Genomic DNA, 27,091 nt, shown 5'->3' on the forward strand with positions numbered 1-27,091 from the left:
TGTTATTAAAAAACACTTTTATTTGATTGGATGGGTGAAATATGCTAATTTATTGAGACAGGTTTTTTGGGTTATCAGGAGTTGTATGCCAAAATCATCAGTATTAAAACAATAAAAGACCTGACAAATTTCAGTTGGTGGACAATGAATCTATAATATATTAAAGTTTAATTGTAATCATTACATTATGGTAAATAATGAAATTTAACACTATATGCTAATTTTTTGAGAAGGACCTGTATATAAATTATGCAGCAGAAAATGAAAATGCTCTGGAGTTATGCTTCTGGGCACATTTGTTCAATGCAGGCTTATCGTTCTGAGAAAAATAAAAAATCTGAAATGCATTAAATCCTTATATTGATTCTTACCTGCAACAACCCCACCTTGATCTTCCACTAGTTTAATAGCAGCTTTCATCGTTCCTCCAGTCTCAATCCACTGGTCCACTAATAAGATGCGTACACCTAAAAACACAAGTCCTGGACATGAGAAACTCCACTGATTCGCAGATTTGTATTTATCTACATATCATTTATATTAAAGGCTTGTCTGGAGGGGAAAGTTTATGCACAGACTTGTTTCTTTAAACAAAATGATACGCACCTTACTGATTCTCTCCCATTCTTGTTCTGCCTTGTCCCCCACCAGTCTCTTCTTCCTGCTGCAGTGGAAACGTCACAGCCAGGGGACATGTGAGCTATGGAGCCAGTCTCTGACTATAGCAGACCATTGATTGGCGTTGGCATTCTCGTGTCTGTGTGTTGGCACAGCAAACAATAGAGATCGGCTCCAGGCAATCACTGACTGCAGCAGTTCAGTGATTGGCTTTACCGGTCATATGTCCCTATGTTGGCACAGCAGGAAATAGAGACTGGCCTCAGGCAATCTGGTTAAACAAATATGCACAAAGTGCATATGTAATGCCTAAATGTTGATGTTAAAATGGTTGTTTGGTGTTAAAAACAAATTTTCAATAACCTAGCAGTGAATTTTGTGTTAAAAGAGGGCAGTCTGTTATTCAGATCCTCCATTAGGGAGCTACAACGTAGAGAAGAGCAGCTACTAAGCGTGTTCCTCTCTAGATAGAGCGTATTGATTTCAATGAGTACCTTGTAATGCTATACATTTCCTGTAGTGGAGTTGCTAGAAAACAAAATACTTGCCGGATGCTTCCGCCGAAGATTATACTGAGACCAAGATGTACTGAATATGACTGTTCCCTGTGAACCTGTGGAGGAGGGCTGGGGGGCAGTCACACTGTACGCTGTAAAGTCAGGACTCTGATGTATTCTTTCAGTTTTCTACTGGATAGAGACGCAGCATGTGCCTGTGCTTATTAGATGCCTTTATATCTATTTGCTTTTCTTGAAGTGTGGTCTTCCCTAGGATTTCAAACTCAGAACCTCTTACATGGCAGGCTGCAGCTTGAACTGTGTGCAGCAGGCTTAACTGCAAAAAAAGGATTTTCTCTGTAAGGCTTCTTTTACACTTGCCGTATTTTTTGCGGCCCGTTTTTGCAGGCCTTTTTTGCGGGCCATATTGCTGTAATTTTCATAGTCTACCGCAAAAAACGGGCCACAAAAAACTTGCGGATCACCGTTTTTCTGGTTTCGAATAGTAGGGAAAAAGTAGGGGAAAAAAAACACGGCGTTCCGCAAAGTACGGTGATCACAGTGCACCGCAAAAACAAGCTTCCATTGTTTTAGCGGCCCCATTGATTTTCAATGGGGCCGTGTCTGTAAAATATATCGAGCAAGCTCGATATTTTTTCACGGCCATAAAAACGGCCCTCGCGACCATACGGCGTACAGCGCTCCGACAAATTTATGCAGCTCGTTTTTGCGGCCCCATAGACATGTGCTGGGGCCACAAAAACGAGCAGCAAAATCATGGCAAGGGTAAAAGAAGCCTAAAATCATTTTCATTACAGGCAGATTGTACTGGTATACATAGATATACAGTGTTCAGCATAAATGAGTACACCCCTACATATTTGTCAGAAAATCTTTAGTTTCCTTTCCACGGGTCTGCAACTAAAAAGCTGTTTCATTATTTTCATCTAATTTTCATGTATTTTGATGTGCTGAAAACGAAAACGATTTGCCACAAAATGCAAAATTCTCTTCAAATTTAGTATATTTTTCTCATTTTTTGGTATTTTTTATTGTTTTTTTTTTAGGGTTTTGAAAGTCAAAATTACTATTAATTAATTCACATCAATGCATTGAAGATATAAAATGCCAAAAAAATATAACTTTCAAAGAAAAGAACTTTCAGAGTGAGCTAATGAAACCAGCATCAACATGTTGCAAGCTGAACGTGCAGGCTCTGACATGCTCGGGCTTGATTCAATTGTTTTATCTTGGTTCTCGCCTGTTCACACTTTCTCATCTCAGTTCGTGTTAGCTCGTCATATTCAACCGTGTTTCCCAAAATTAGCATTATGGCTCAGCGGAAGTGTATTAATTCGCCAGACAGTTTCTGTTACATTTGTGGTGAATATCCTCAAAAAGAAGGGTGGTTTGCATTTAAAGAGGTCGTATAGAAATTTTTAGGCAATAACAAAGACCCTGACTACAAAAAAATCGTCGGACGAATGCTGAAAGCATTTCAAGCTTTAGGTTGTCTGATGAGTTTGAAAGTGCATTTCCTCCATTCCCACCTTGACAACTTTCCTGAAAATTTGGGAGCTGTGAGTGAAGAGCAAGGTGAACGATTCCACCAGGACATTAAAGAGACGGAAAGAAGATACCAGGGAAGATGGAGCATTACAATGATGGCAGACTACTGTTGGACGCTTCAGAGAGACATTCCAGATGCTACTCACAAGCGTAAATGTACCAAGAGAAGCCTCACAGGGAAGAAGAATCGATTTTAGTGTGTGTTAGTGAGCTCATCGCAGTTAAAAAAATGATTTTCATGAAACATTTGTAATAAAAAATTTTATGAGTCTGTTTTCATTTATTTTGAGGTATTGTCTTATTTAACATAGTTACTTAAATTGTCAGAAAACATGATGTCCTATGACAAAACGGAGGTCATTTTCGGATTCAGCGCACTTAAAAACATAAAGATTACGTGGAATAACCAAAACAGCTCTTGAAAGAATTTTTTTTTTGCAGACCTGTGATTCACAGAGTACCGATATCAGATGCTATAGTAGATAGAATAGCTCATTTTTACAACATGGTCTTGAATTCATTTTTTAGGACTATTACTTTTTTAGGTGTGAAAAATAAAAAATCTTGTTTGCAATTAACGGCCCTCGTTTCCAGTAGTACTTTGTAGCATGGTATCTCACAGAAAATGTTGATATGTATGGAGCTCTGCTGAAGTGGAAAAGGGGCTTGCTTTTGATTTTCTAACCAACAAACGTTCCTCCTGAGCAGTTGTCTTGCAGGGTCTGCCGGATCTGGACTTGTCAAACCCATCTCCAGTCTTTTCAAATCTTTTTTTAATTCTTTGCACTTGACGCTGAGACACATTAAAGGTGCCAGACACCTCTGCATTGGATCTGGTCTTCAGCCTCTTGATAATCCAGGCTTTGGTCGCAGGGTGGATTTTTGGCATGTTGTCAGAGCTCAAGTTGCAGTTCAAGTGAAGGTCTGGGGTGCTGGGATTCTTTTTATACACACACTAATTAACCGATCATTTTCTGAGCACATGTGAGGATGTAAACTAGGATTGGGTGCATTATATGACCAGGCGACAAAATTTTTGTCTCGCCAAAATCTGACCATTCTGTGTCCATTAACTGATCAATATTTCTGCATTGATGCCAATTTATTTTCTTAACCTAAACCACATTTCGGAGGGTTTCAGCTTTCAATAGAATACTTTATACAACCAATGGGTGAATTTAACGTCTGGTTATAAGCTTTAATTCACATAACACGGATAAGCGACATAACTTCTGTCAGGGAGTGTACATCCTAAAAAAAACAAAACAAAACCTTGTATTCTAACACATCATGGATAAAACTTAATATTTATTGTTCACTTTACAACATTGAACGGACCATCAACATGCAAGCAACCGTGCTAAACTGAAACTGTCCCTAACAATGTTGATACTGATTAACCCTGCCTTGCAGCGGAGGTTGGCACCCTAAAATGTGTACGAGATAGGCGCCCCCGCTCACCGGCAGCTGTCCCTATATCTCCTTTCTGTCAGCTATGAATAGTGTGATACAATTAGACCACCATTCTGGCATGACAGGAAAAAATGAAACGGACAGTGATTACCTATTTACAATTAATTAGTTAGCGGCAACCATTAGACAGTGTGAGAGAGAGTGAATGACAAGATAACATAAAGTGCATAGTAAACACAAGGTACCTCACTACAACTGTTCCCTGCTAATTTTACCAGCCTGCCTAGCTGTGGGGGTTGGCACCCTACTGTTCAGCGGATATGGTGCCCCACTCCTCGACGGCTCACGCTGAAAACAAACCCTACAGATAATCTGATGCCTTCCAAGGGTGTAATGTTATAAGCCCCAATTCTATGGCCATACACCTTGGTCTCAGACAGGCTGAATAAAGTTGAAGTACATGAGCACAGTACCGATGTAAGACTGTGATCCCATTCTGCAACACATATATATAAGTTATAACAACGGGGTATTCATCATCTCTGATGTTTAAGGACAACCGCCTCAACAGGGAGTGTACATCCTATAAAAGAAACCGGATAGGTTCTGGATGAAAAGTATAATCAGCAGTGAGATAAACCCTAGCTGGTCGTTCACTGACTGGCATAAACAACAACAGTATGGCTGGACATCCAAATGAGACAATCACCTGCAGGAAATACCACCAGGGGTGTGGCGACACAGTTGTCAGTGGGTGCTCTGGTCCAGTATGGACCAGGGATCATCCATCGAACAACCGGTCTCCTTTTACCGTGGGTGTAATACTACTCCGACAACACAGGGTGAGGGTAAAACAGTGTGGTAATACTTTATTGAACCACAAAACAGGCAACTAACACATAGAACAGTCCCAGCAAAATATCCAAGATGGTGCAAAATTAGAGTCTCACCCTTCTGGTGACTCACCGGGATAATAGCAGCTTCCAGGAATGACTACCCCACTTGTGCACGTATAGACAGGAGATAACGGCAAGCTTATGAAGCTGGCAGTCCAATGAGGCACAAGGTCAGGTGACCCGAGGGTCACATCCTGGTTTCTCCGAACATCTCCATGGAGCCAAGAGACCAGTGGGTCCCATTCCTGGCTTTCACATATGTAATATGTCGCCAAATTGTTCATTCTATGCCTAGAAGACTTGGTGCTGTCCTTAAAAATCATGGAGGGCATACAAAATACTAGATGAATTAGTTCGTTTTTTATATGGGGTGTATTCATTGTGGCATCAACTAATTTGAATAAAACTGAAGATTTTATAATGAAAGTTATATTGTTAATCTTACTTTAATGTTATGGGTTAAAAATAAATCTCTGAAACTCAGTCATTTTGGAAATTGTTCTTGTGTTCAGTGAAATATTGACTAAAATCTTACTTTTCAAATGGGGTGTACTCATTTATGGGGACAACTGTATTTCTATACTGGGACGGACACACCATTGGTGCAAAATGTGCAGCTGCACAGGGGACAAAGAATAAGGGGGCCCAGTTTCAGCTCCAAAGCAGCTTATCTCACTGACACATAGAGGGGTGCGTTACAATTGGACTTCAAAGCGCCACTATACTCTTCTTGCACGGGGGCCATCTTCTGTCTGTGTCTACTCTGTGTTTATATACCAGTAGATTTCTATGTAACTGTAGATTAAAGGTAAAATAAAAGTTTGTTGAAGCACAATTTCACCCAAAATTATGGGACATAACACATGATTACAATAATCACATTTTTAAATACAAAATAAACTTCACAAAGCAGTAAAAACATGGACATATTTAGTATCCATGTAACTGTAACGGATCATTTATGGTGCTGTAACATCCATGTCTGTCCTCTCTCCATCGCTTCCGTCACCAGGTTGCACCGCACTTTCGTTTTGGGCAATGCAGAGTGACAATGCAGCAGATATGTTTAAAATTCTGGGACTTGTGGTGCTGACCAGGCAAAGAGTTTAAGTTTAAATTCCTGAACATGGTTTTCTAACTAACTCTCTTCCGCGAGCAGTTTTTCAACACGACATCATGCTTCATGTTACTTGTGCTACTGTGAGCAACCTGCATGGTCTCAATGTGCTGCAGCGTCTCCAGTCTTGTCTCCCATCTAGCACATCTGGGAAGTCGTTGGTTGGCAACTGCAAAGGGCGCTGCCAGCAGTGGATCTGGACAATTTGCCCAAGTGCATTCAGCGTGGCAGAACATTCAACAGACAGTCAATAATAACCTCATTGATATCTGTAAGTGGCGTTCACACTGGATCCAGAAGTTTCTGCTTCCACTTTTTCATCATTTTCATATTATTAACATGTCTGTCTCTACTGTGATTTTTTACCCTGCATGACTTTTCCTTTGTGGTATTGCAATTTCTTTGTTGGGAAGTGTAGTTTTTTTTTCGTGGAGTGAAATCATATTAGAAAATCACATTGACCTTATTATTATCTCGGCTCACACAGATGTCTCAGCCATCTCAAGCTATGTGTTCTGCTGCGTTAAAACTTATTACGATCTCTTACCTGATTTAATGGCATCAGTCCGAACCTCCATGGTTTTTTCTTTTCCAGAGTAGTCCACATATGACTGGCTACATGTCTTAACACATAGGTGGCCAACTTTCCTAATGGCTAAAAATCCTTTTCCTAAATGTGAGGCTATGGCAGCTCCTGTTGGGGAAGAAGAGTTTGGAGACGCTTATACGGGTTGTCCGGGACTTTTAGATTGATGGTCTATGCTTAGGGTGCAGTTAGTCGGGTGAATAAATCAGAGTGAGATCAGACCGCAGTGCAGAGACTGGCTAGTATGACAGCTGCATAAAATATATGAAGCTGTCACACTCGAGTTAGGAGAACCGCTGGCCAGTCCATGGACTGCGTTCCGATTTTGCTCCAATTTATAAGGACGTCTGACTGCGCCCTTAGTATAGGTCCTCAATATCTGATTGCGGGTATGCGACCCCTGCTGATTAGCTGTGCCAGTTGGATGCGCTGCGTTGCGGAGCTGCACAGTACCAGTACAGCTCAACTATCTGCATAGTGGCTGCGGCTAGGTACTGCACATCCGCCCTCTATTGATTTGATTAGGTGGTGGATTTGCAGTACCCAGCCGCGGCCACTATTCCTCTGACAAAGATGTCCTGTCCAGCTCTGCAAAACAGCACATCCGGCCAACGGAAGCATCGGGAACCCCTGAATAGCGGGGGTGCCGGGTGTCATATTGACAACGATCAGATATTGATGATAGGCCATCCAAGTTATGTTAACTTTATAGAAAATACACACATTTAAAAAGTAAGATTAGGTGTTGATGTTATTATTTTAACACAGGGGTCAGCCACTCTGGGCACTTCAGTGTTTCTGAAACTACAACTTCCAGCATTGCCTGACAGCCACAGGTTGGTCTAGGAACTACTTAGAAAAAAGGAAGCCAGCATTAGGAGGAGTTCAGTTTGCCCTCTCATTAAATGCAAGAATAATTCACCGGAATGGCAGCAAAAAGAATATTTTCAAATAATGTTTTCAGAATGGTTTTGAGGGGGTTTCAAAATTCCAGGAAACACCACCCTGCCTGAACATTGAGTTCCTAAGAATCAGGTCAAGGATTCCTCTGACCAAAGGACCAGCGAGACTACATGAAATCGAAATCATCAGCCATCATTGTCTCACTCTACATATTATTCATCATCATACTTTGTGAATTCACAATTTAGACTTTGCGCCGTTTACCTAGAATGAATCCCATGGCGTCAATGCCGGCAACAAGATCTATCTGGTCATTCTTAAACGGTTGCAGGAGATCTTCAATGCAGTCCTTCAGGGCCTATATAGGAGATGGAAGTTTGCAATGGGTAATGTACAACTACAACTCCAAAAATGGGATGTTGTGTAAAATGGAAAGAAAACAAGAATGCAATGATGTGGAATTCTCTTATAGCAATATTATTCACAACATGACATAGTACACAGATCAGAAGGTGAAAGTTAGACATTTTTGACATTTTATTTGCAAATAAAAGAAATAACTCCTTTAGAAATTAATGACAGAAGTCAAAAACAATTTTGGAATTGAGGTTGTATATAAATGTTTTGTAATGTATCTAAACCATAAGGAATAGTATTCTCAGCACAGACAATGCATTTATTTGTTGTGTGGAACATATTCAGCATTTATAAGTGAATCTAGTAATGGTATATTGTAAATGGTAATACAAAAGGAACCATAGGAAAACTGTGGCAGGGCCCCTGTTACTGGCCCAGTAACATAAGTGCCACTGTATTAAATGAACACTACAAACATGGGTGTGTGCTATGGATAATCCTATATTGTTAGAAGGATCCCTCAGTAATAAGCTGTTATGGCAAAGCTCGAGCCCTCAGCCCTCTATTATACATTGGCTAAAGTGGGAAAATAAAGGCCCCCATATACTTAGATGAGAGTTATCTGAGCTCTTCGATCTCGAGAATCTGAAGGGAGCTTCCCAACTCTCCCGAGACAGATGTTGAAGAGTGAAGGATCGAGCTGTTGGAATTTCAGTGGTTGATCCCTTTGTTTTTCCAGAAGATAAGTCACTGTCAGAAACATATGGCAGCAGCTTTTACCTCTCCATGAAAAAACATGAATGCTCAGCCAACCTGATCGCTCATCTGCATGGGGGAGTCGACCTAGTTTTCCTCCCCGAAGGAAGATTTGGCAGACAACTATCTCATGTGTGTGGCCAGATTAAGGGTACCGTCACACACTGCCATTTCGATCGCTACGATGGTACGATTCATGACGTTCCAGTGATATCGTTACGATATCGCTGTGTCTGACACGCAGCAGCGATCAGGGATCCTGCTGAGAATCGTACGTCGTAGCAGATCGTTTAGAACTTTCTTTCGTCGCTGGATCTCCCGCTGGCATCGCTAGATCGGTGTGTGACACCGATCTAGCGATGCGATCTAGCGATGCGTTCGCTTGTAACCAGGGTAAACATCGGGTTACTAAGCGCAGGACTGCCCGATGTTTACCCTGGTTACAAGCGTAAAACTAAAAAAAAACAAACAGCACATACTTACATTCTGGTGTCCGTCAGGTCCCTTGCCGTCTGCTTCCCGCACTTACTGACTGCCGGCCGTAAAGTGAAAGCAGAGCACAGCGGTGACGTCACCGCTGTGCTGTGCTTTCACTTTCACTTTACGGCCGGCAGTCAGTGAGTGCGGGAAGCAGACGGCAAGGGACCTGACGGACACCGGAATGTAAGTATGTGCTGTTTGTTTGTTTTTATGCTGGTAACCAGGGTAAACATCGGGTTACTAAGCGCGGTCCTGCGCTTAGTAACCCGATGTTTACCCTGGTTACCCGGGTACCTCGGCATCGTTGGTCGCTGGAGAGCTGTCTGTGTGACAGCTCCCCAGCGACCACACTACGATTTACCTACGATCACGGCCAGGTCATATCGCTGGTCGTGATCGTAGGTAAATCGTATAGTGTGACGGTACCCTTACACAATGTCATTGGTGGGCAAATTTAAACAATCTGTTGTATAGCGTTATACATTCATCCATACCTCCTGTATAAGCTAAAAAAATGCAATATACAGAGTTGGAACTAACCTCCCGATGACAGTAGAGTCTTGATGGGTCCAGCCAAGCATAGCTTGGCCCTTTTTCATTAGGAGCCATTAATGATAGATACCAGCCTGAAATTTTCTTCTCTGGACTCTTGTAAAGGTCCAAGTGGACAAGTGATGAGTTGCAGCCTTTAATTTTTAAGTAAAAATATAAAAGATACTCAGATCTTAAAATATTTTTTATTCTTTTGTTATGGATAAACTGTAGATCATATGTATACCAACCAGCCATATCATTAAAATCATCTGTCTACTATTGTACGACAGCTATAACATTAACTACATAGGATCGTGGAAGAATTACTGTGAAATCTAAAACAAATAGGTTAGATGCAGAACCTGACAGGTCCCCCATAGCCTCCAACCCACCAGCATTTGTGCATTTGTTGTTAAATACCCTGCCTATACAGCCCTATAGTTCACATTCATGCGTTCAGTATTTGGTCAGTATTTTACATCAGTATTTTTAAGAAAAAACCATGAGTGGGTGATAAATACAGAATTGGTGACATGTTCTATTATATTTTTCCTCTGATTGTTCTGCTCCTGGATTTGGCTTACAAATACTGAGGTAAAATACTGACCAAGTACTGAACGTGTGAACGTGGCCTTATAGTGATTAGCACATAAATAATACATGTTTGAAAAAAGGTTCTATATAGTTCGCTTTTCCTATGCTAATTAGGTCTTTGACTAGTCAATGGGATGTCGTTTTCCCCAGACTAGTCGTTCCTCTTTGCATGTTATCACGCCCCATTGGCCACAACAAGAGTCGGCGTCATTGCCAGCTCTATGCAAATCTCACGCATGTGCGTGGCTTTCCTCGCCCACATCGTTGCTCCTCTGAAGCCGGGTGTATGTTTCCAGGCTCCAGAGGTTCTCCGCACATGTCCAGAAGTGAAGAAGATGTCTTCCTCGCTGGCGTACATGCGCAGTGTGCCTCTGAGGAGTGATAATAGCTTGGTTGTGATAATATGTGTATGCCAGAGTGCAAGAAGAGTGCCTATTAGTTGATCAAGAAAGCGGGCTGGCGTGTTTGATAGTAGGTGACCCAGTGCAGGCGTTTCGCTGGCCTGTCAAAACTGCGAGTGGTGCCAGTAAAAAGTGTGGTTCGGCAGTGAGAACTAGCTCAGCTTATGTCAGGCTATTGCGATGGGATAGTGAATGAGTAAGTATGGGAAGCTGAGTCCCCCTTTACAGTAGAGTCCAAGGCATGTGTGTCGTGAGCAAGTGGTGTTCGTGACAAATCAGTCAGAGCTTGTGACAGTTATCTCTGACTCCTGGCCAGTCAGAAGCTGCGGTCAAAAGATGGTAGGAAAGGTCCTGAGTGGACGAGCAGAAGAAGGCGGCAAGTAAGTATATTACTAGGCGCAGGGAACAGAATACATGATACCATTCCTGCAGTGAAATTAAAACACAACCCGGAGTTGTGCTTTAATGAAGCCCTACTGAGGCTGGCACAAAAACGTGGTCAACTGCGTTTTTGTGCCAAACTCAAAAAGGTAGACACTGCCAAAAATGAGGTCAGAGCACAAAGTGACTCTGTCTGCTTAATTAAAGTCATTGGTGCCGTCGGCAAATACACCTGAATCCCATTTTTCATGGCTTCAGACGAATGTAGCTAAAACGTGTTGTGAACCTGGCATTAACAAGTGAGTCTCCCTTCTGGCAGAGAGGGATCACGATCTTTTTAACCCCTTTACCCCCAATGGTGGTTTGCACGTTAATGACCGGGCCAATTTTTACAATTCTGACCACTGTCCCTTTATGAGGTTATAACTCTGGAACGCTTCAACGGATCCCAGTGATTCTGACATTGTTTTCTCGTGACATATTGTACTTCTTGATTGTGGTAAAAATTCTTTGATGGTACCTGCGTTTATTTGTGAAAAAAACGGAAATTTGGCAAAAATTATGCAAATTTCGCAATTTTTCAACTTTGAATTTTTATGCAATTAAATCACAGATATATGTCACACAAAATACTTAATAAGTAACATTTCCCACATGTCTGCTTTACATCAGCACAATTTTGGAACCAAAATTTTTTTTTGTTAGGGAGTTATAAGAGTTAAAAGTTGACCAGCAATTTCTCATTTTTACAACACCATTTTTTTTTAGGGACCACATCTCATTTGAAGTCATTTTGAGTGGTCTATATGATAGAAAATAACCAAGTGTGACACCATTCTAAAAACTGCACTCCTCAATGTGCTCAAAACCATATTCAAGAAGTTTATTAACCCTTCTGGTGCTTCACAGGAATTTTTGGAATGTTTAAATATAAATGAACATTTAACTTTTTTTCACAAAAAATTTACTTCAGCTCCAATTTGTTTTATTTTACCAAGGGTAACAGGAGAAAATGGACCGCAAAAGTTGTTGTACAATTTGTCCTGAGTACACCGATACCCCATATGTGGGGTTAAACCACTGTTTGGGCGCATGACAGAGCTCGGAAGCGAAGGAGCGCCATTTGACTTTTCAATGCAAAATTGACTGGAATCGAGATGGGACACCATGTTGCGTTTGGAGAGCCTCTGATGTGCCTAAACATTGAAACCCCCCACAAGTGACAACATTTTGGAAAGTAGACCCCCTAAGGAACTTATCTAGAGGTATGGTGAGCACTTTGACCCACCAAGTGCTTCACAGAAGTTTATAATGCAGAACCGTAAAAATAAAAAATCATATTTTTTCACAAAAATTATCTTTTCGCCCCCAATTTTTTATTTTCCCATGGGTAAGAGAAGAAATTGGACCACAAAAGTTGTTGTACAATTTGTCTTGAGTACGCTGATACCCCATATGTGGGGGTAAACCACTGTTTGGGCGCATGGGAGAGCTCGGAAGAGAAGGAGCGCCGTTTGACTTTTCAATGCAAAATTGACAGGAATTGAGATGGGACGCCATGTTGCGTTTGGAGAGCCCCTGATGTGCCTAAACATTGAAACCCCCCCACAAGTGACACCATTTTGGAAAGTAGACCCCCTAAGGGACTTATCTAGAGGTGTGGTGAGCACTTTGACCCACCAAGTGCTTCACAGAAGTTTATAATGCAGAACCGTAAAAATAAAAAATCATATTTTTTCACAAAAATTATCTTTTCACCCCCAATTTTTTATTTTCCCAAGGGAAAGAGAAGAAATTGGACCCCAAACATTGTTGCACAATTTGTCCTGAGTATGCTGATACCCCATATGTGGGGGTAAACCACTGTTTGGGCGCATGGGAGAGCTCGGAAGGGAAGGAGCGCCGTTTGACTTTTCAATGCAAAATTGACAGGAATTGAGATGGGACGCCATGTTGCGTTTGGAGAGCCACTGATGTGCCTAAACATTGAAACCCCCCACAAGTGACACCATTTTGGAAAGTAGACCCCCTAAGGAACTTATCTAGATGTGTTTTGAGCGCTTTGACCCACCAAGGGCTTCACAGAAGTTTATAACACAGAGCCGTAAAAATAAAAAATAAAAACTTTCCCCCCAAAATTATTTTTTAGCCCCCAGTTTTGTATTTTCCCAAGGGTAAGAGGAGAAATTAGACCCCAAAAGTTGTTGTCCAATTTGTCCTGAGTACGTTGATACCCCATATGTGGGGGGGAACCACCGTTTGGGCGCATGGGAGGGCTCGGAAGGGAAGAGTGCCATTTGGAATGCAGACTTAGATGGAATGGTCTGCAGGCGTCACATTGCGTTTGCAGAGCCCCTAATGTACCTAAACAGTAGAAACCCCCCACAAGTGACCCCATATTGGAAACTAGACCCCCCAGGGAACTTATCTAGATGTGTTGTGAGAACTTTGAACCCCCAAGTGTTTCACTACAGTTTATAACGCAGAGCCGTGAAAATAAAAAAAAAAAATTTTTCCCACAAAAATTATTTTTTAGCCCCCAGTTTTGTATTTTCCCAAGGGTAACAGGAGAAATTGGACCCCAAAAGTTGTTGTCCTATTTGTCTTGAGTACGCTGATACTGCATATGTTGGGGTAAACCCCTGTTTGGGCACACGGGAGGGCTCGGAAGGGAAGGAGCACTGTTTTACTTTTTCAACGCAGAATTGGCTGGAATTGAGATCGGACGCCATGTCGCGTTTGGAGAGCCCCTGATGTGCCTAAACAGTGGAAACCCCCCAATTATAACTGAAACCCTAATCCAAACACACCCCTAACCCTAATCCCAACAGTAACCCTAACCACACCTCTAACCCTGACACACCCCTATCCCTAATCCCAACCCTATTCCCAACTGTAAATGTAATCTAAACCCTAACCCTAGCCCTAACCCTAACCCTAGCCCTAGCCCTAACCCTAGCCCTAACCCTAGCCCTAACCATAGCCCTAACCCTAGCCCTAACCCTATCCCTAACCCTATCCCTAATGGGAAAATGGAAATAAATATATTTTTTTAATTTTTCCCTAACTAAGGGGGTGATGAAGGGGCGTTTGATTTACTTTTATAGCGGGTTTTTTAGCGGATTTTTATGATTGGCAGCCGTCACACACTGAAAGACGCTTTTTATTGCAAAAAATATTTTTTGCGTTACCACATTTTGAGAGCTATAATTTTTCCATATTTTGGTCCACAGAGTCATGTGAGGTCTTGTTTTTTGCGGGACGAGTTGACGTTTTTATTGGTAACATTTTCGGGCACGTGACATTTTTTGATCGCTTTTTATTCCAATTTTTGTGAGGCAGAATGACCAAAAACCAGCTATTCATGAATTTCTTTTGGGGGAGGCGTTTATACCGTTCCGCGTTTGGTAAAATTGATAAAGCAGTTTTATTCTTTGGGTCAGTACGATTACAGCGATACCTCATTTATATCATATTTTTATGTTTTGGCGCTTTTATACGATAAAAACTATTTTATAGAAAAAAAAATTATTTTTCCATCGCTTTATTCTCAGGACTATAACTTTTTTATTTTTTTGCTGATGATGCTGTATGGTGGCTCGTTTTTTGCGCGACAAGATGATGCTTTCAGCGGTACCATGGTTATTTATATCTGTCTTTTTGATCGCGTGTTATTCCACTTTTTGTTTGGCGGTATGATAATAAAGCGTTGTTTTTTGCCTCGCTTTTTTTTTTTTTCTTACGGTGTTTACAGAAGGGGTTAACTAGTGGGCCAGTTTTATAGGTCGGGCCGTTACGGACGCGGCGATACTAAATATGTGTACTTTTATTGTTTTTTTATTTATTTATTTATTTAGATAAAGAAATGTATTTATGGGAATAATATTTTTTTTTTCATTATTTAGGAATATTTTTTTTTTTTTTACACATTTGGAAATGTCTTTGTTTACTTTTTTACTTTGCCCCGGGGGGGACATCACAGATCGGTGATCTGACAGTTTGCACAGCACTCTGTCAGATCACCGATCTGACTTACGGTGCTGCAGGCTTCACAGTGCCTGCTCTGAGCAGGCTCTGTGAAGCCACCTCCCTCCCTGCAGGACCCGGATGCCGCGGCCATCTTGGATCCGGGCCTGGAGCAGGGAGGGAGGTGAGCAGACCCTCGCAGCAACGCGATCACATCGCGTTGCTGCGGGGGGCTCAGGGAAGCCCGCAGGGAGCCCCCTCCCTGCGCGATGCTTCCCTGTACCGCTCGCACATCGCAATCATGTTTGATCGTGGTGTGCCAGGGGTTAATGTGCCGGGAGCGGTCCGTGACTGCTCCTGGCACATAGTGCCGGATGTCAGCTGCAATAGGCAGCTGACACCCGGCCGCGATCGGCCGCGCTCCCCCCGTGAGCGCGGCCGATCGCATATGATGTACTATCCCGTCGATGGTCATTGGGGCCCACCCCACCTCGACAGGATAGTACGTCTAATGTCAGAAAGGGGTTAAGAGCTTAGATAAATGTTCATAATACATGTTCTAACATCAAGCAGAAAGAATGGGACATTTACCAATCCTGTCTAATATACAGTTAGGTCCATATATATTTGGACAGAGACAACATTTTTCTAATTTTGGTTATAGACATTACCACAATGAATTTTAAACAAAACAATTCAGATGCAGTTGAAGATCAGACTTTCAGCTTTCATTTGAGGGTATCCACATTAAAATTGGATGAAGGGTTTAGGAGTTTCCGCTCCTTAACATGTGCCACCCTGTTTTTAAAGGGACCAAAAGTAATTGGACAATTGACTCCAAGGTTATTTCATGGACAGGTGTGGGCAATCCCTTCGCTATGTCATTCTCAATTAAGCAGATAAAAGGCCTGGAGTTGATTTGAGGTGTGGTGCTTGCATTTGGAAGGTTTTGCAGGAAAGTAAACATGCGGTCAAAGGAGCTCTCCATGCAGGTGAAACAAGCCATCCTTACGCTGCGAAAAAATAGAAAAAACCCTTCCGAGAAATTGCTACAATATTAGGAGTGGCAAAATCTACAGTTTGGTACATCCTGAGAAAGAAAGAAAGCACTGGTGAACTCATCAATGCAAAAAGACCTGGGCGCCCACGGAAGACAACAGTGGTGGATGATCGCAGAATAATCTCCATGGTGAAAAGAAACCCCTTCACAACAGCCAACCAAGTGAACAACACTCTCCAGGAGGTAGGCGTATCAATATCTAAAGGCCCCTTCACATTAAGCGACGCTGCAGCGATACCGACAACGATCCGGATCGCTGCAGCGTCGCTGTTTGGTCGCTTGAGAGCTGTCACACAGACCGCTCTCCAGCGACCAACGATGCCGGTAACCAGGGTAAACATCGGGTAACTAAGCGCAGGGCCGCGCTTAGTAACCCGATGTTTACCCTGGTTACCATGCTAAAAGTAAAAAAAAACAAACACTAGATACTTACCTACCGCTGTCTGTCCTCCAGCGCTGCGCTCTGCTTCTCTGCTCTCCTCCTGTACTGTCTATGAGCCGGAAAGCAGAGCGGTGACGTCACCGCTCTGCTTTCCGGCTCACAGACAGTACAGGAGGAGTGCAGAGCGCAGCGCTGGAGGACAGACAGCGGTAGGTAAGTATGTAGTGTTTTTTTTTTTTTACTTTTAGCATGGTAACCAGGGTAAACATCGGGTTACTAAGCGCGGCCCTGCGCTTAGTTACCCGATGTTTACCCTGGTTACCAGTGAAGACATCGCTGGATCGGTGTCACACACGCCGATCCAGCGATGTCAGCAGGAGTCCAGCGACGAAATAAAGTTCTGGACTTTATTCAGCGACCAACGATCTCCCAGCAGGGGCCTGATCGTTGGTCGCTGTCACACATAACGATTTCATTAACGATATCGTTGCTACGTCACAAATAGCAACGATATCGTTAACAATATCGTTATGTGTGAAGGTACCTTAAATCTACCATAAAGAGAAGACTGCATGAAAGTAAATACAGAGGGTTCACTGCACGGTGCAAGCCACTCCTAAGCATCAAGAATAAAAAGGCTAGACTGGACTTTGCTAAAAAAAACATCTAAAAAAGCTAGCACAGTTCTGGAAGAACATTCTTTGGACAGATGAAGCAAAGATCAACCTCTACCAGAATGATGGAAAGAGAAAAGTATGGCGAAGGCGTGGTACAGCTCATGATCCAAAACATACCACATCATCTGTAAAACACGGCGGAGGCAGTGTGATGGCTTGGGCATGCATGGCTGCCAGTGGCACTGGGTCACTAGTGTTTATTGATGGCGTGACACAGGACAGAAACAGCCGAATGAATTCTGAGGTATTCAGAGCCATACTGTGTGCTCAGATCCAGCCAAATGCAGCCAAACTGATTGGTCGTCGTTTCATACTAGAGATGGACAATGACCCAAAACATAAAGCCAAAGTAAACCAGGAGTTTATTAAAGCAAAGAAGTGGAATATTCTTGAATGGCCAAGTCAGTCATCTGATCTCAACCCAATTGAGCATGCATTTCACTTGTTAAAGACTAAACTTCAGACAGAAAGGCCCACGAACAAACAGTAACTGAAAACCACCGCAGTGAAGGCCTGGCAGAGGATCAAAAAGGAGGAAAAACAGCATCTGGTGATGTCCATGAGTTCAAGACTTCAGGCAGTCATTGCCAACAAAGGGTTTTCAACCAAGTACTAAAAATTAACATTTTATTTAAAATTATTGAATCTGTCCAATTACTTTTGGTCCTTTTAAAAACAGGGTGGCACACGCTAAGGAGCTGAAACTCCTAAACCCTTCATCATATTTTAATGTGGATACCCTCAAATGAAAGCTGAAAGTCTGAACTTCATTTGCACCTAAATTGTTTTGTTTAAAATTCATTGTGGTAATGTCTATAACCAAAATTAGAAAAATGTTGTCTCTGTCCAAATAAATATGGACCTAACTGTATATAGGTGCATCTCACAAAATTAGAATATCTTCAAAAAGTTCATTTATTTCAGTTCTTCAATACAAAAAGTGAAACTCATATTATATATAATCATTACAAACAGAGTGATCTATTTCATGTGTTTATTTCTGTTAATGATGATGATTATCGCTTACAGCCAATGAAAACCCAAAAGTCATTATCTCAGTAAATTAGAATACTTTATAACACCATGATTTTAACATCCAAAATGTTGGCCTACTGAAATGTATGTTCAGTAAATGAACTCAATACTTGGTCGGGGCTCCTTTTGCATCAGTTACTGCATCAATGCAGCATGGCATGGAGGCGATCAGCCTGTGGCACTGCTGAGGAGTTATGGAAGCCCAGGTTGCTTTGATAGCAGCCTTCAGTTCATCTGCATTGTTGGGCTTCATCTTCCACTTGACAATACCCCATAGATTCTCTATTGGGTTAAGGTCAGACGAGTTTGCTGCCAATCAAGCACAGTGATACTGTTGTTTTTAAATCAGGTATTGGTACTTTTGGCAGTGTGGACAGGTGCCAAGTCCTCCTGGAGAATTAAATTTCCATCTCCAAAAAGCTTGTTGGCAGAGGGAAGCATAAAGTGCTCTAAAATTTCCTGGTAGACGGCTGCTCTGACTTTGGTCTTGATAAAACACAGTGGACCTACACCAGCAGATGACATGGCTCTCCAAACCATCAGTGATTGTGGAAACTTCACACTAGACCTCAAGCAGCTTGGATTGTGTGCTTCTCCACTCTTCCTCCAGACCCTGGGACCTTAATTTCCAAGATCTAGTGCGAAGTATCCAAAATCAATTATGGTTTCGGGAGCCATGTCAACTGCTGGTGTAGGCCCACTGTGTTTTATCAAGACCAAAGTCAGCCCAGCAGTCTTCCAGTAAATTTTAGAGCACTTCATGCTTCCCTCTGCATACAATCAAGCCAGAGTAAACAAGGTCATAAATAACACAGGGTAAGCTGGGGTTAGCTGAAAGGCATACCATGAGACTGCTAGGAGCAGAGGAAAGTCTGTGTGGAAAGTTGGGTGATGTACTATGCGCACTTCAAAGACAGACAAGGCAAGGAGAGCAGGCTGGAGAGCTGGGTGCATTAACATACCATGAGAATGCTAGGAGCAGAGGAAAGTCTGTGTGGAAAGTTGGGTGATGTACTATGCGCACTTCAAAGACAGACAAGGCAAGGAGAGCAGGCTGGAGAGCTGGGTGCATGAACATACCATGAGAATGCTAGGAGCAGAGGAAAGTCTGCGTGGAAAGGAAGATGAGAGATACCAGACCCAACAATGCAGACAAGCGACTGTTCGCCTCCATGCCACGTCGCATTAATGCAGTAATGCTATTGCCTGTCATGAACAGAGGAAAAGAGACAAACTACGGAGAAGCAGTCGTCGGCGTTTTTGGCTACACCCTATAGTGGAAGTCCGAGAGAGTCGTGGAGCCTACCATTGTCTGTTTGGCGAATTAAATGACAACCAGGAGAAATACTTCGAGTACACCAGGATGTCTCAAAACAGCTTCCGATATCTGCTGCGTCTGGTGGAAGGAGCCATTTCCAGGCAGGACACGCAGCTCCGTAAATCGATTTCCCCCGAGGAACGTCTGCTGGTGACTCTACGGTACGTAATGCAATGTGAAGGATTTATATGTTCTTGCCATTTTTTCAAGTAACGTGTTTTGCTATTGTGGGGTGGGGGATTGTAATTAAGAATGAAAAATTTTTTCAAAACAATTTAATAATTACATTTATTTATTTTTCTTCTTGTCAGTTTCCTGGCTACCGGAGAGACCTTGAGATCACTGCATTTCCAGTTTCGGATTGGAGTCTCCACACTGTCTGGGATTATTGCCGACACATGCCGCGCATTGTGGGACAACCTCCGGGAGGAATTTTTACCCATCCCTACAACAGCAATATGGCAGGCCAACGCCCAAAAATTCGAACAAGTGTGTTCTTTCCCTAACTGTATTGGAGCCGTGGATGGGAAGCACATTAGGATTACCAAGCCTTCAAGAAGTGGTTCTCTTTTTTTTAATTATAAAAAATACTTTTCCACCGTGTTAATGGCAATTGCAGGTGCGGACTGCAGGTTTCTCGCTGTGGACATTGGAGCATTTGGCCGTGCAAATGATTCACGGACATTTAAGGAGTCTGACATGGGCCGAAGATTGTACGATAACAATTTTAATTTCCCCCAGCCACGACCTCTTCCCAACACCGAAGGACCGGCCCTGCCATTTGTTGTGATTGGGGATGAGGCTTTTCAAATGAGTGGCAACCTACTTAAACCGTACTCCAGTCGGGGGTTGGACAGCACCAAAACTATTTTTAATTATAGACTGTCCAGGGCCAGAAGAACTGTGGAGTGCGCCTTTGGCATCCTGGTCTCCAAATGGCGTATCTTAGGATCCGCTATAAATTTGAAAATTGAGACAGTGGATGAGGTGGTGAAGGCGTGTGTGGTTCTACACAATTTTATTATTGATAAAGAGAGAGTCAACGTGGAACTCGATGAACCCATACCAAATCCATTGCCTGATTATCAAGCTCATCCTCTGCGGACAACTTTGGAGATTGCTCATATGAGGGACCAATTTGCTGCATACTTTGCTTCCGATGTTGGGCGTGTTTCATGGCAAGATCAAATGGTTTAATTCAACTTGTTGTTATGATGTCATGTAAACACTGTGGAGTCCATGTCATGTAACCATCCTATGTAAGGTTATTGTTATAATGTCACCCGATTGTCTAATGCGTTGTGTTTTGAAATAAAGTTCTTGTGCCTTTCCGTTTTCACAAAACAAATCTCCCATCCGTTTTTCCATAGTAATTGTAAAATCCAATTTTATTGAAAGTAATGTTTGTCCCACAAAATTTATGTGAGCACCAGTACCCAAATGGACTGTGACAAAACAAAAAAATTTTCAGCCGTGTGTACCATAGTTTTGACGTATAACATGATCGGCTCCCACCTCCCACCTTGTTAACCATTTTTAATACTGAAGACTATTTTCATATGGAACCTGGCTTGACAAGGAGGGAGACGATCATGTTTGCAAAACTCTACAGAGTTAACACTATTGTACTCAGGATGATAGAATTTGTCCAGAGTCAAATAGTGGCGACACTGTGAACATTGCTTCCACCTCACCTGACCAATATTCTTAAGGTACATTAATAAAACTATTATCCAACGATACCGACCAGTGATACGACTGGACCGAGATCGTTGTTTAGTTGTCGCGTGGTTGCTGGAGAGCTGTCACACAGACAGCTCTCCAGCGACCAAAAAAGAGCAAGTCCCGTGTAATCTGGGTAATGTTATGAAGCGCATGGCCGCACTCACGATGTTTACCATTGTAAATGTAGTTTTTAAAAATACAAAAAAACATTATATTTCGGTGTGTGACACGTCCATCGCCGTCAGCTTCCCGTACTGTGCCAGCCCTAAACCACAGCACAGCGTTTATTATTAATTAGTCAACGGTGTGCTCAGCTTTACGGGCGGGAATCACAGTGTCAGTCATTGCGGAAAGATGACGGCGAGGGACGTGGTAGACACCTTTTTATATTTGTGGGGTATTGTTCACTTTTTATGTGAGTGTTTAAAACACTGCGCTAGTAACCCAATATTCCCTTGTTTAAAATAAAGACATCGCTGGATCGGTGTCTAACTCGCCGATCCAACAATGACAGCGTGGGTACCAAAAAAAAATAAAAATCATTCGCTGACACCAAAAATCTCACAGCAGGGGCTCAATCGTTTTCCGATTCCAGAAAAGATAACGTTGGTTACACAAAAAAACCAACTTTATCTATACTGAAATCGTTGTGTGATGGTACATTTTAAACTTGACATATTGAGCAATGCTGGTTGTGTTTGTAACAGCTGATAGTACAATGAGCGCCAGCCCTATAAAACAATTAATAAAAAAAAAATTAAAAAATATTGTCAGACATTGCACATCAGGTGTTACAAAGACTATATTTGTGTATACGGCGCAAGGTGTGATTTGGTGCAAACTTTATTTGAGACAATAAAAACTAATTTTTTTTTTTAAAAATAACATTTTTATTTAGGGACACAAAAAAAATTTGGGAAATGTAATTAGGGGGTATCAACATCGGCAACTAAAGGGGATTGATATCCCTCACTTCTGGTGGGTGTGGAGGAGACCGAGGAGGAGGACGAGGGGGAGGAAGCAGCAGCATAGTCTATGACACTAGACGGGATGCCGACATCAATCCAGGCAGTTGATGGTGGCGAGACTGACAAAGCAGGAGGTGAGGGAGGAGGAGGGACGACCAGTGTCCTTGGCTGGCTACTCCGGCTCCGGGTTGACCCAGGCTGTGTTGATGGTGTACTCCTTGTAGACCCAGGCTGGGTACTGGGTGTGCTCCGTGTAGACCCAGCCTGGGTACTTGGTGTGCTCCGGGTCGACCCAGGCTGTGTTCTGGTGGTAGTTGTGGGAGCAGCCATAGCCAAGGTCGTAGTGCTTGTCGTCATCGTTGTCTTCTTCTTTTTTTTCCTCCTCTCTCCCTCTGGGTGTGGGTCGGCTTCCCGGCTGTGCCCGTGTGCCCTTGAAGGCCTGTCATGCTCTGAACTTTGGGGCTCTGTTCTGTGGTGGCGGTGGCGGTGGCCCTCGGCACGCGGAGCTCTGTGGTGGTGCTCTGCAGCAGGAGTCGGAGTCATAGCAGCCAGCGATGGTACTGCGGGCACATTTGTCGCTGACTGCATGACCCGAGCCTGCTGCAGAGCAGTGACATGTACATTGTTGCCGCCCTGCATGACCGAAATCTGGAGTTCCGGCGTAAGATGTACAACCATCCCGTTGTGAATGGCATTAAAAAAATGTTTGGCCGGCCTCGCGAGATCCGTTTCGATGTTTTCAAGACGCCGTTCGATATTGGACATTTTATCGCACAGCGCCTTGAAACCATTCTGAAATACGGTGCTCAAATGTTAAAATTCGGGCATGACCGCCCTGTCCGAGGCCCGCTGACGCTGTCGGGAAGACCCGAAGGAAGGAGCGACAGAGGCCTCGGCCAGGGGAACATCTGATGGACCGGCTGCCGGTTCGCCAGATTGTGGTGGTGCAAGACCTGCTCTCGCTGTGGGATGGCTGCGACGCTTCAGATGGCGCTTCACGAAGGACCACTCCAGAGGGTCGGACAGTCTCGCGGGTGCTGCTGTGTGTTCTGTGAAAACATTAGGAAAGCATTAGTATACTAAATATCACATTTCACGTGCGTCATTAATTAACTTTACCGCCAGGTATCCATTGCCGCCATTAATATTAACCTATATTTAATATTGACACTGCATATGCACCTTCAATATTAAAAAAAATGCATTTATTTAATTCAAAATAGTCACCCATGGTTGCGGTTTGTAACGCCAGACAATTATGCTTACGTTGGAACTGCCATGACGTCACGGTCATGTGACCGAGACGTCATCACAGGGCCTGTGAGCTGAGCAACCATGGGAACATAACCTGCTTTGCAGTGGAATGTATGCCGTATCTATTATATTTTACTTTTTTGTGTATAAAAAATCTGGGATACACCTGGATAGGCACTATACTACTCCACTATGAAATATTGGCTGGGCATGGCCAATCTACTATCTTTCTGTGTTCTGTATACTTCTGATTTCAGGGAAATTGCTAGTAAGTCAAGCTCACCATTGTAGTAATCCCAGAAGGGAGCCGCTGTGTCAAGTGTGAGAAGACCAGAAATGAATAAAAAATTCGAGGTCAACGAGGCGTGAAAAGTAAAAACAAAATACTTTATTCACTTCAATCAGAAGCAGAGGATGAAACATCTGCACAATACAATATAAACACTATCTACGCGTTTCAGGTCGGATGTTCCCTGTCACCTGAAACGCGTAGATAGTGTCTATTGTATTGTGCTGATGTTTCATCCTCTGCTTATGATTGAAGAGGATAAAAGTATGTGTTTTTTTACTTTTCACGCCTCGGTGAACTTGCCTTTTTTTCTTCATTTCTATACTTTGTACTTGCCAAAATAAATGGCTGGGCAATAAGCTACGTGGCTGGAATGTAGTATGTGAATATGCATGTTGTAAAAACTAGGTGTGTGCATAGGTACTATACTTACTCTCTGCTTTCAAGGACCGGTCGCAAGAACTGCAGTATACGGTTGTACTTGTACACCGAGGTCCTTGAAGCTGCAGCACCACTACGGGTCTGTCCCTTCTTTTTCAGGCCCCTCTTGAAACGGTCCTTCATGGAGCGCCATCTGGTCCTCAGTTTTCTAACTGTGTATAAATAAAAAAAAAAAAAAAATTTAGAGAATATATTGACAACGATTACGCAACCGTGTGCAATACCAATAGAAGACATCACAGACGGTTGTGTAATCCTGGCATGATGGGTCACAGCAGCATTTTGGAAATACTTACGAAAACTAGCTTGGACCGTGGAGGAAGCGCTGTCGAAGCCATCCCACAGCAATTGTGCCACCTCTTTCCACAGACGCCGCAATATGCCCTGGTCCGCGTGCTGGGGGTCACGGCTGTCCCACAACGGGCCCCGTGCTTCAATGGATGCCACCATGAGGTCTATGTCCAGTGGTTCATCCAGGGCCCGTTGTGAAACCTAGAATAAATGGAAAATATTAATGTTTGCAAGATAAATAAAAGTTGTCCCTACCTCCTCCACCGCCACCTACCACACACACCACCCCATCCCACCACCCCCCATACCCGCAAAAACAAAAAAAAAAATAAAAAAAAATAAATAGGTTTGAAATAAAAACTTACTCTCCGTCCTGCAACCACAGCTTGGCCCCGTGGTCCCTGCTCCTGCTCCCTCTCTTCCTCCTGGCTCTCCTCCTCACTTGAAGAAGCCTGCAAAATAGTTTACCAAAAAGTTGAGTGACCCATCTACAAATGACAGCGAATATAGTAATAGTAGATCATGTACTCACCGGACTCCTCAGCGGTGGGGTGTGGCTGGAATCGCTGCCGCTGGCCATGACAAATGCAATTCTGAAATAAAGAACAAAATAATTGATCCTATGCTCCTATGCACAATCCAGCAATATAAAAAAAAACAAAAAAAACCTTTTCATTTAAACCACAAAGAACATTGCACTCCAACTGAACTAACGCTGAGCAAACAACACTGCCACATTGATTAAATTAAAGAAACAATGGCTGAGACAACCCAATGAGACAACCCAATGCCAGAGTAAACAAAAGCCTAAAGATAAGAAAACTAATCTACAACAGACCCAATGTAGTAATACCAAAAGAGTGTTTTTTTTTTTTTAAAAAGTACAGTAATGCACGGAGCAAGCAACCCAAAAAAACACAATAGATTTTTGAAAGGAAAAAATTAACAAACACCATACTAATAAAACCGACAGGGCCGGAGACAATAAAAGGACATACATCACAACCAGAAACATACAACAATGTCTTTACACAACCACAGTGCAGAACATAATACACAACTTGCAATAAAAAATTATTAAATGTAATAAAAGGGCGCAGAATCATTCTATACACTACCATACTTTACAATAAAACCGTCAGGGCCGGAGACTATTAAACGCAATCATATAACGCAAGAATAAAACATCACAACTGAATACAAAAAACACCACCAAACCAATAAATGGAAAATAAAATTCTATCCTGGAAAGAACAATAATCAAGGCCGCAGACAATGAAACGCCATCCTATACAACGCCATACATCACAACCAGACTAAAAATACCACACTATCTTTAACCACAGTGCAGAATATAATACACAACTTGCAAAAATAATTTTAAAACACATGTAGAAAATGCACAGAATCATTCTATACTTACATCGCTGAACAGCGGATGAGAAGACAGTTGCTCTGGTGTGTCTGGTCTGATGTAGACTGTTGTGTAGCCTGCTGCAGAAGCGACAAACAATCCAAACATTTTCTTTATATATGGGGGATGTTTTTCTCACTGTTTGCACTGTCTAGACACTGTCTAGACACCTTTTTGTTCAATTTTATGTAACGACGCATGCGTCGTACAACGCACGCACGACGCACACACGCGACGCAAGTGCGTTGTCAATGTGTTTCAATGGAGATTGTAACGCAATGGCGACGCACGAGCGACGCAAGTGTGACGCATGCGTTTTTTGGACGCTACAAAAAAGCAACATGGTAGCATCTCCGACGCCACCCAGGTGCAGTGAAACGACGCATGCGTCGTGCGTTTTACCGAAAACGCACGACAACGCAACGCATGCGTCCCCAATGATAAAGATAGGGGCGCATGACGCAGCGTCGCATGACGCTAATGTGAACGTAGCCTAATTGATGCAAAAGGAGCCCCAACCAAGTATTGAGTGCATTTACTGAAAATACATTTCAGTAGGCCAACATTTTGAATTTTAAAATAATTTTTCAAGCTGGTGTTATAAAGTATTCTAATTTACTGAGATAATGACTTCTGGGTTTTCATTGGCTGTAAGCCATAATCATCAACATTAACAGAAATAATCACTTGAAATCAGGGGTGGATTAAGGGTAGCCAGGGCCCCAGGCTGTTCAGACACTGTGGGCCCCCCCCCGGTCATGTAACTGGGTCATGTGACGGGGTCATGCGACGAGGTAATAATATACCTGAACCAGATTATTCCAGAAAAATAGTTGCTGTGTGAAACTATAACCTGTCAAACATCCCTTTGTCAATTTACCCTTCAGTTCAGTATATAGTATACAGTGTATAGTGTCAGTGTATAGGTAACACTGACTCACCAGTGACGTCTCTAGGTGAAGTCCTTCATTTTTCATCCAGCACAGACCGCCATCACTTCATCCAGCCAGGTCTTGTCTCTGCAGGAAATAACACAGTTATCTCGAGCTCCGCTTGTAGAACACATTACTTAATTTTTCCCAACTTCTACATTACACCACATGAAGAAAAAGAGGTGACATAGTGTCACTCTACACAGTAACAGGACCGCCCCCCCCCCATTTAAAACA

General features: G+C 42.7%; 1 protein-coding gene across 1 annotated transcript in view; it reads right to left on the bottom strand.

Annotated features, from left to right (window-relative positions):
• The window catches only part of LOC138672825 (adenine phosphoribosyltransferase-like), a 43,077-nt gene that overhangs the window by 5,109 nt on the left and 10,877 nt on the right, over nt 1-27,091 (bottom strand). The window contains exons 2-5 of the mRNA XM_069761223.1: nt 9,733-9,878; nt 7,864-7,957; nt 6,658-6,804; nt 372-467 (exon numbers count right to left, since the gene is read on the bottom strand). Of these exons, the coding sequence (XP_069617324.1) occupies nt 372-467; nt 6,658-6,804; nt 7,864-7,957; nt 9,733-9,878 (483 nt within the window). The remainder of the gene's footprint in view (nt 1-371; nt 468-6,657; nt 6,805-7,863; nt 7,958-9,732; nt 9,879-27,091) is intronic.

This window comes from Ranitomeya imitator, chromosome 3, assembly GCF_032444005.1.
Source record: "Ranitomeya imitator isolate aRanImi1 chromosome 3, aRanImi1.pri, whole genome shotgun sequence".
Taxonomy (NCBI): domain Eukaryota; kingdom Metazoa; phylum Chordata; class Amphibia; order Anura; family Dendrobatidae; genus Ranitomeya; species Ranitomeya imitator.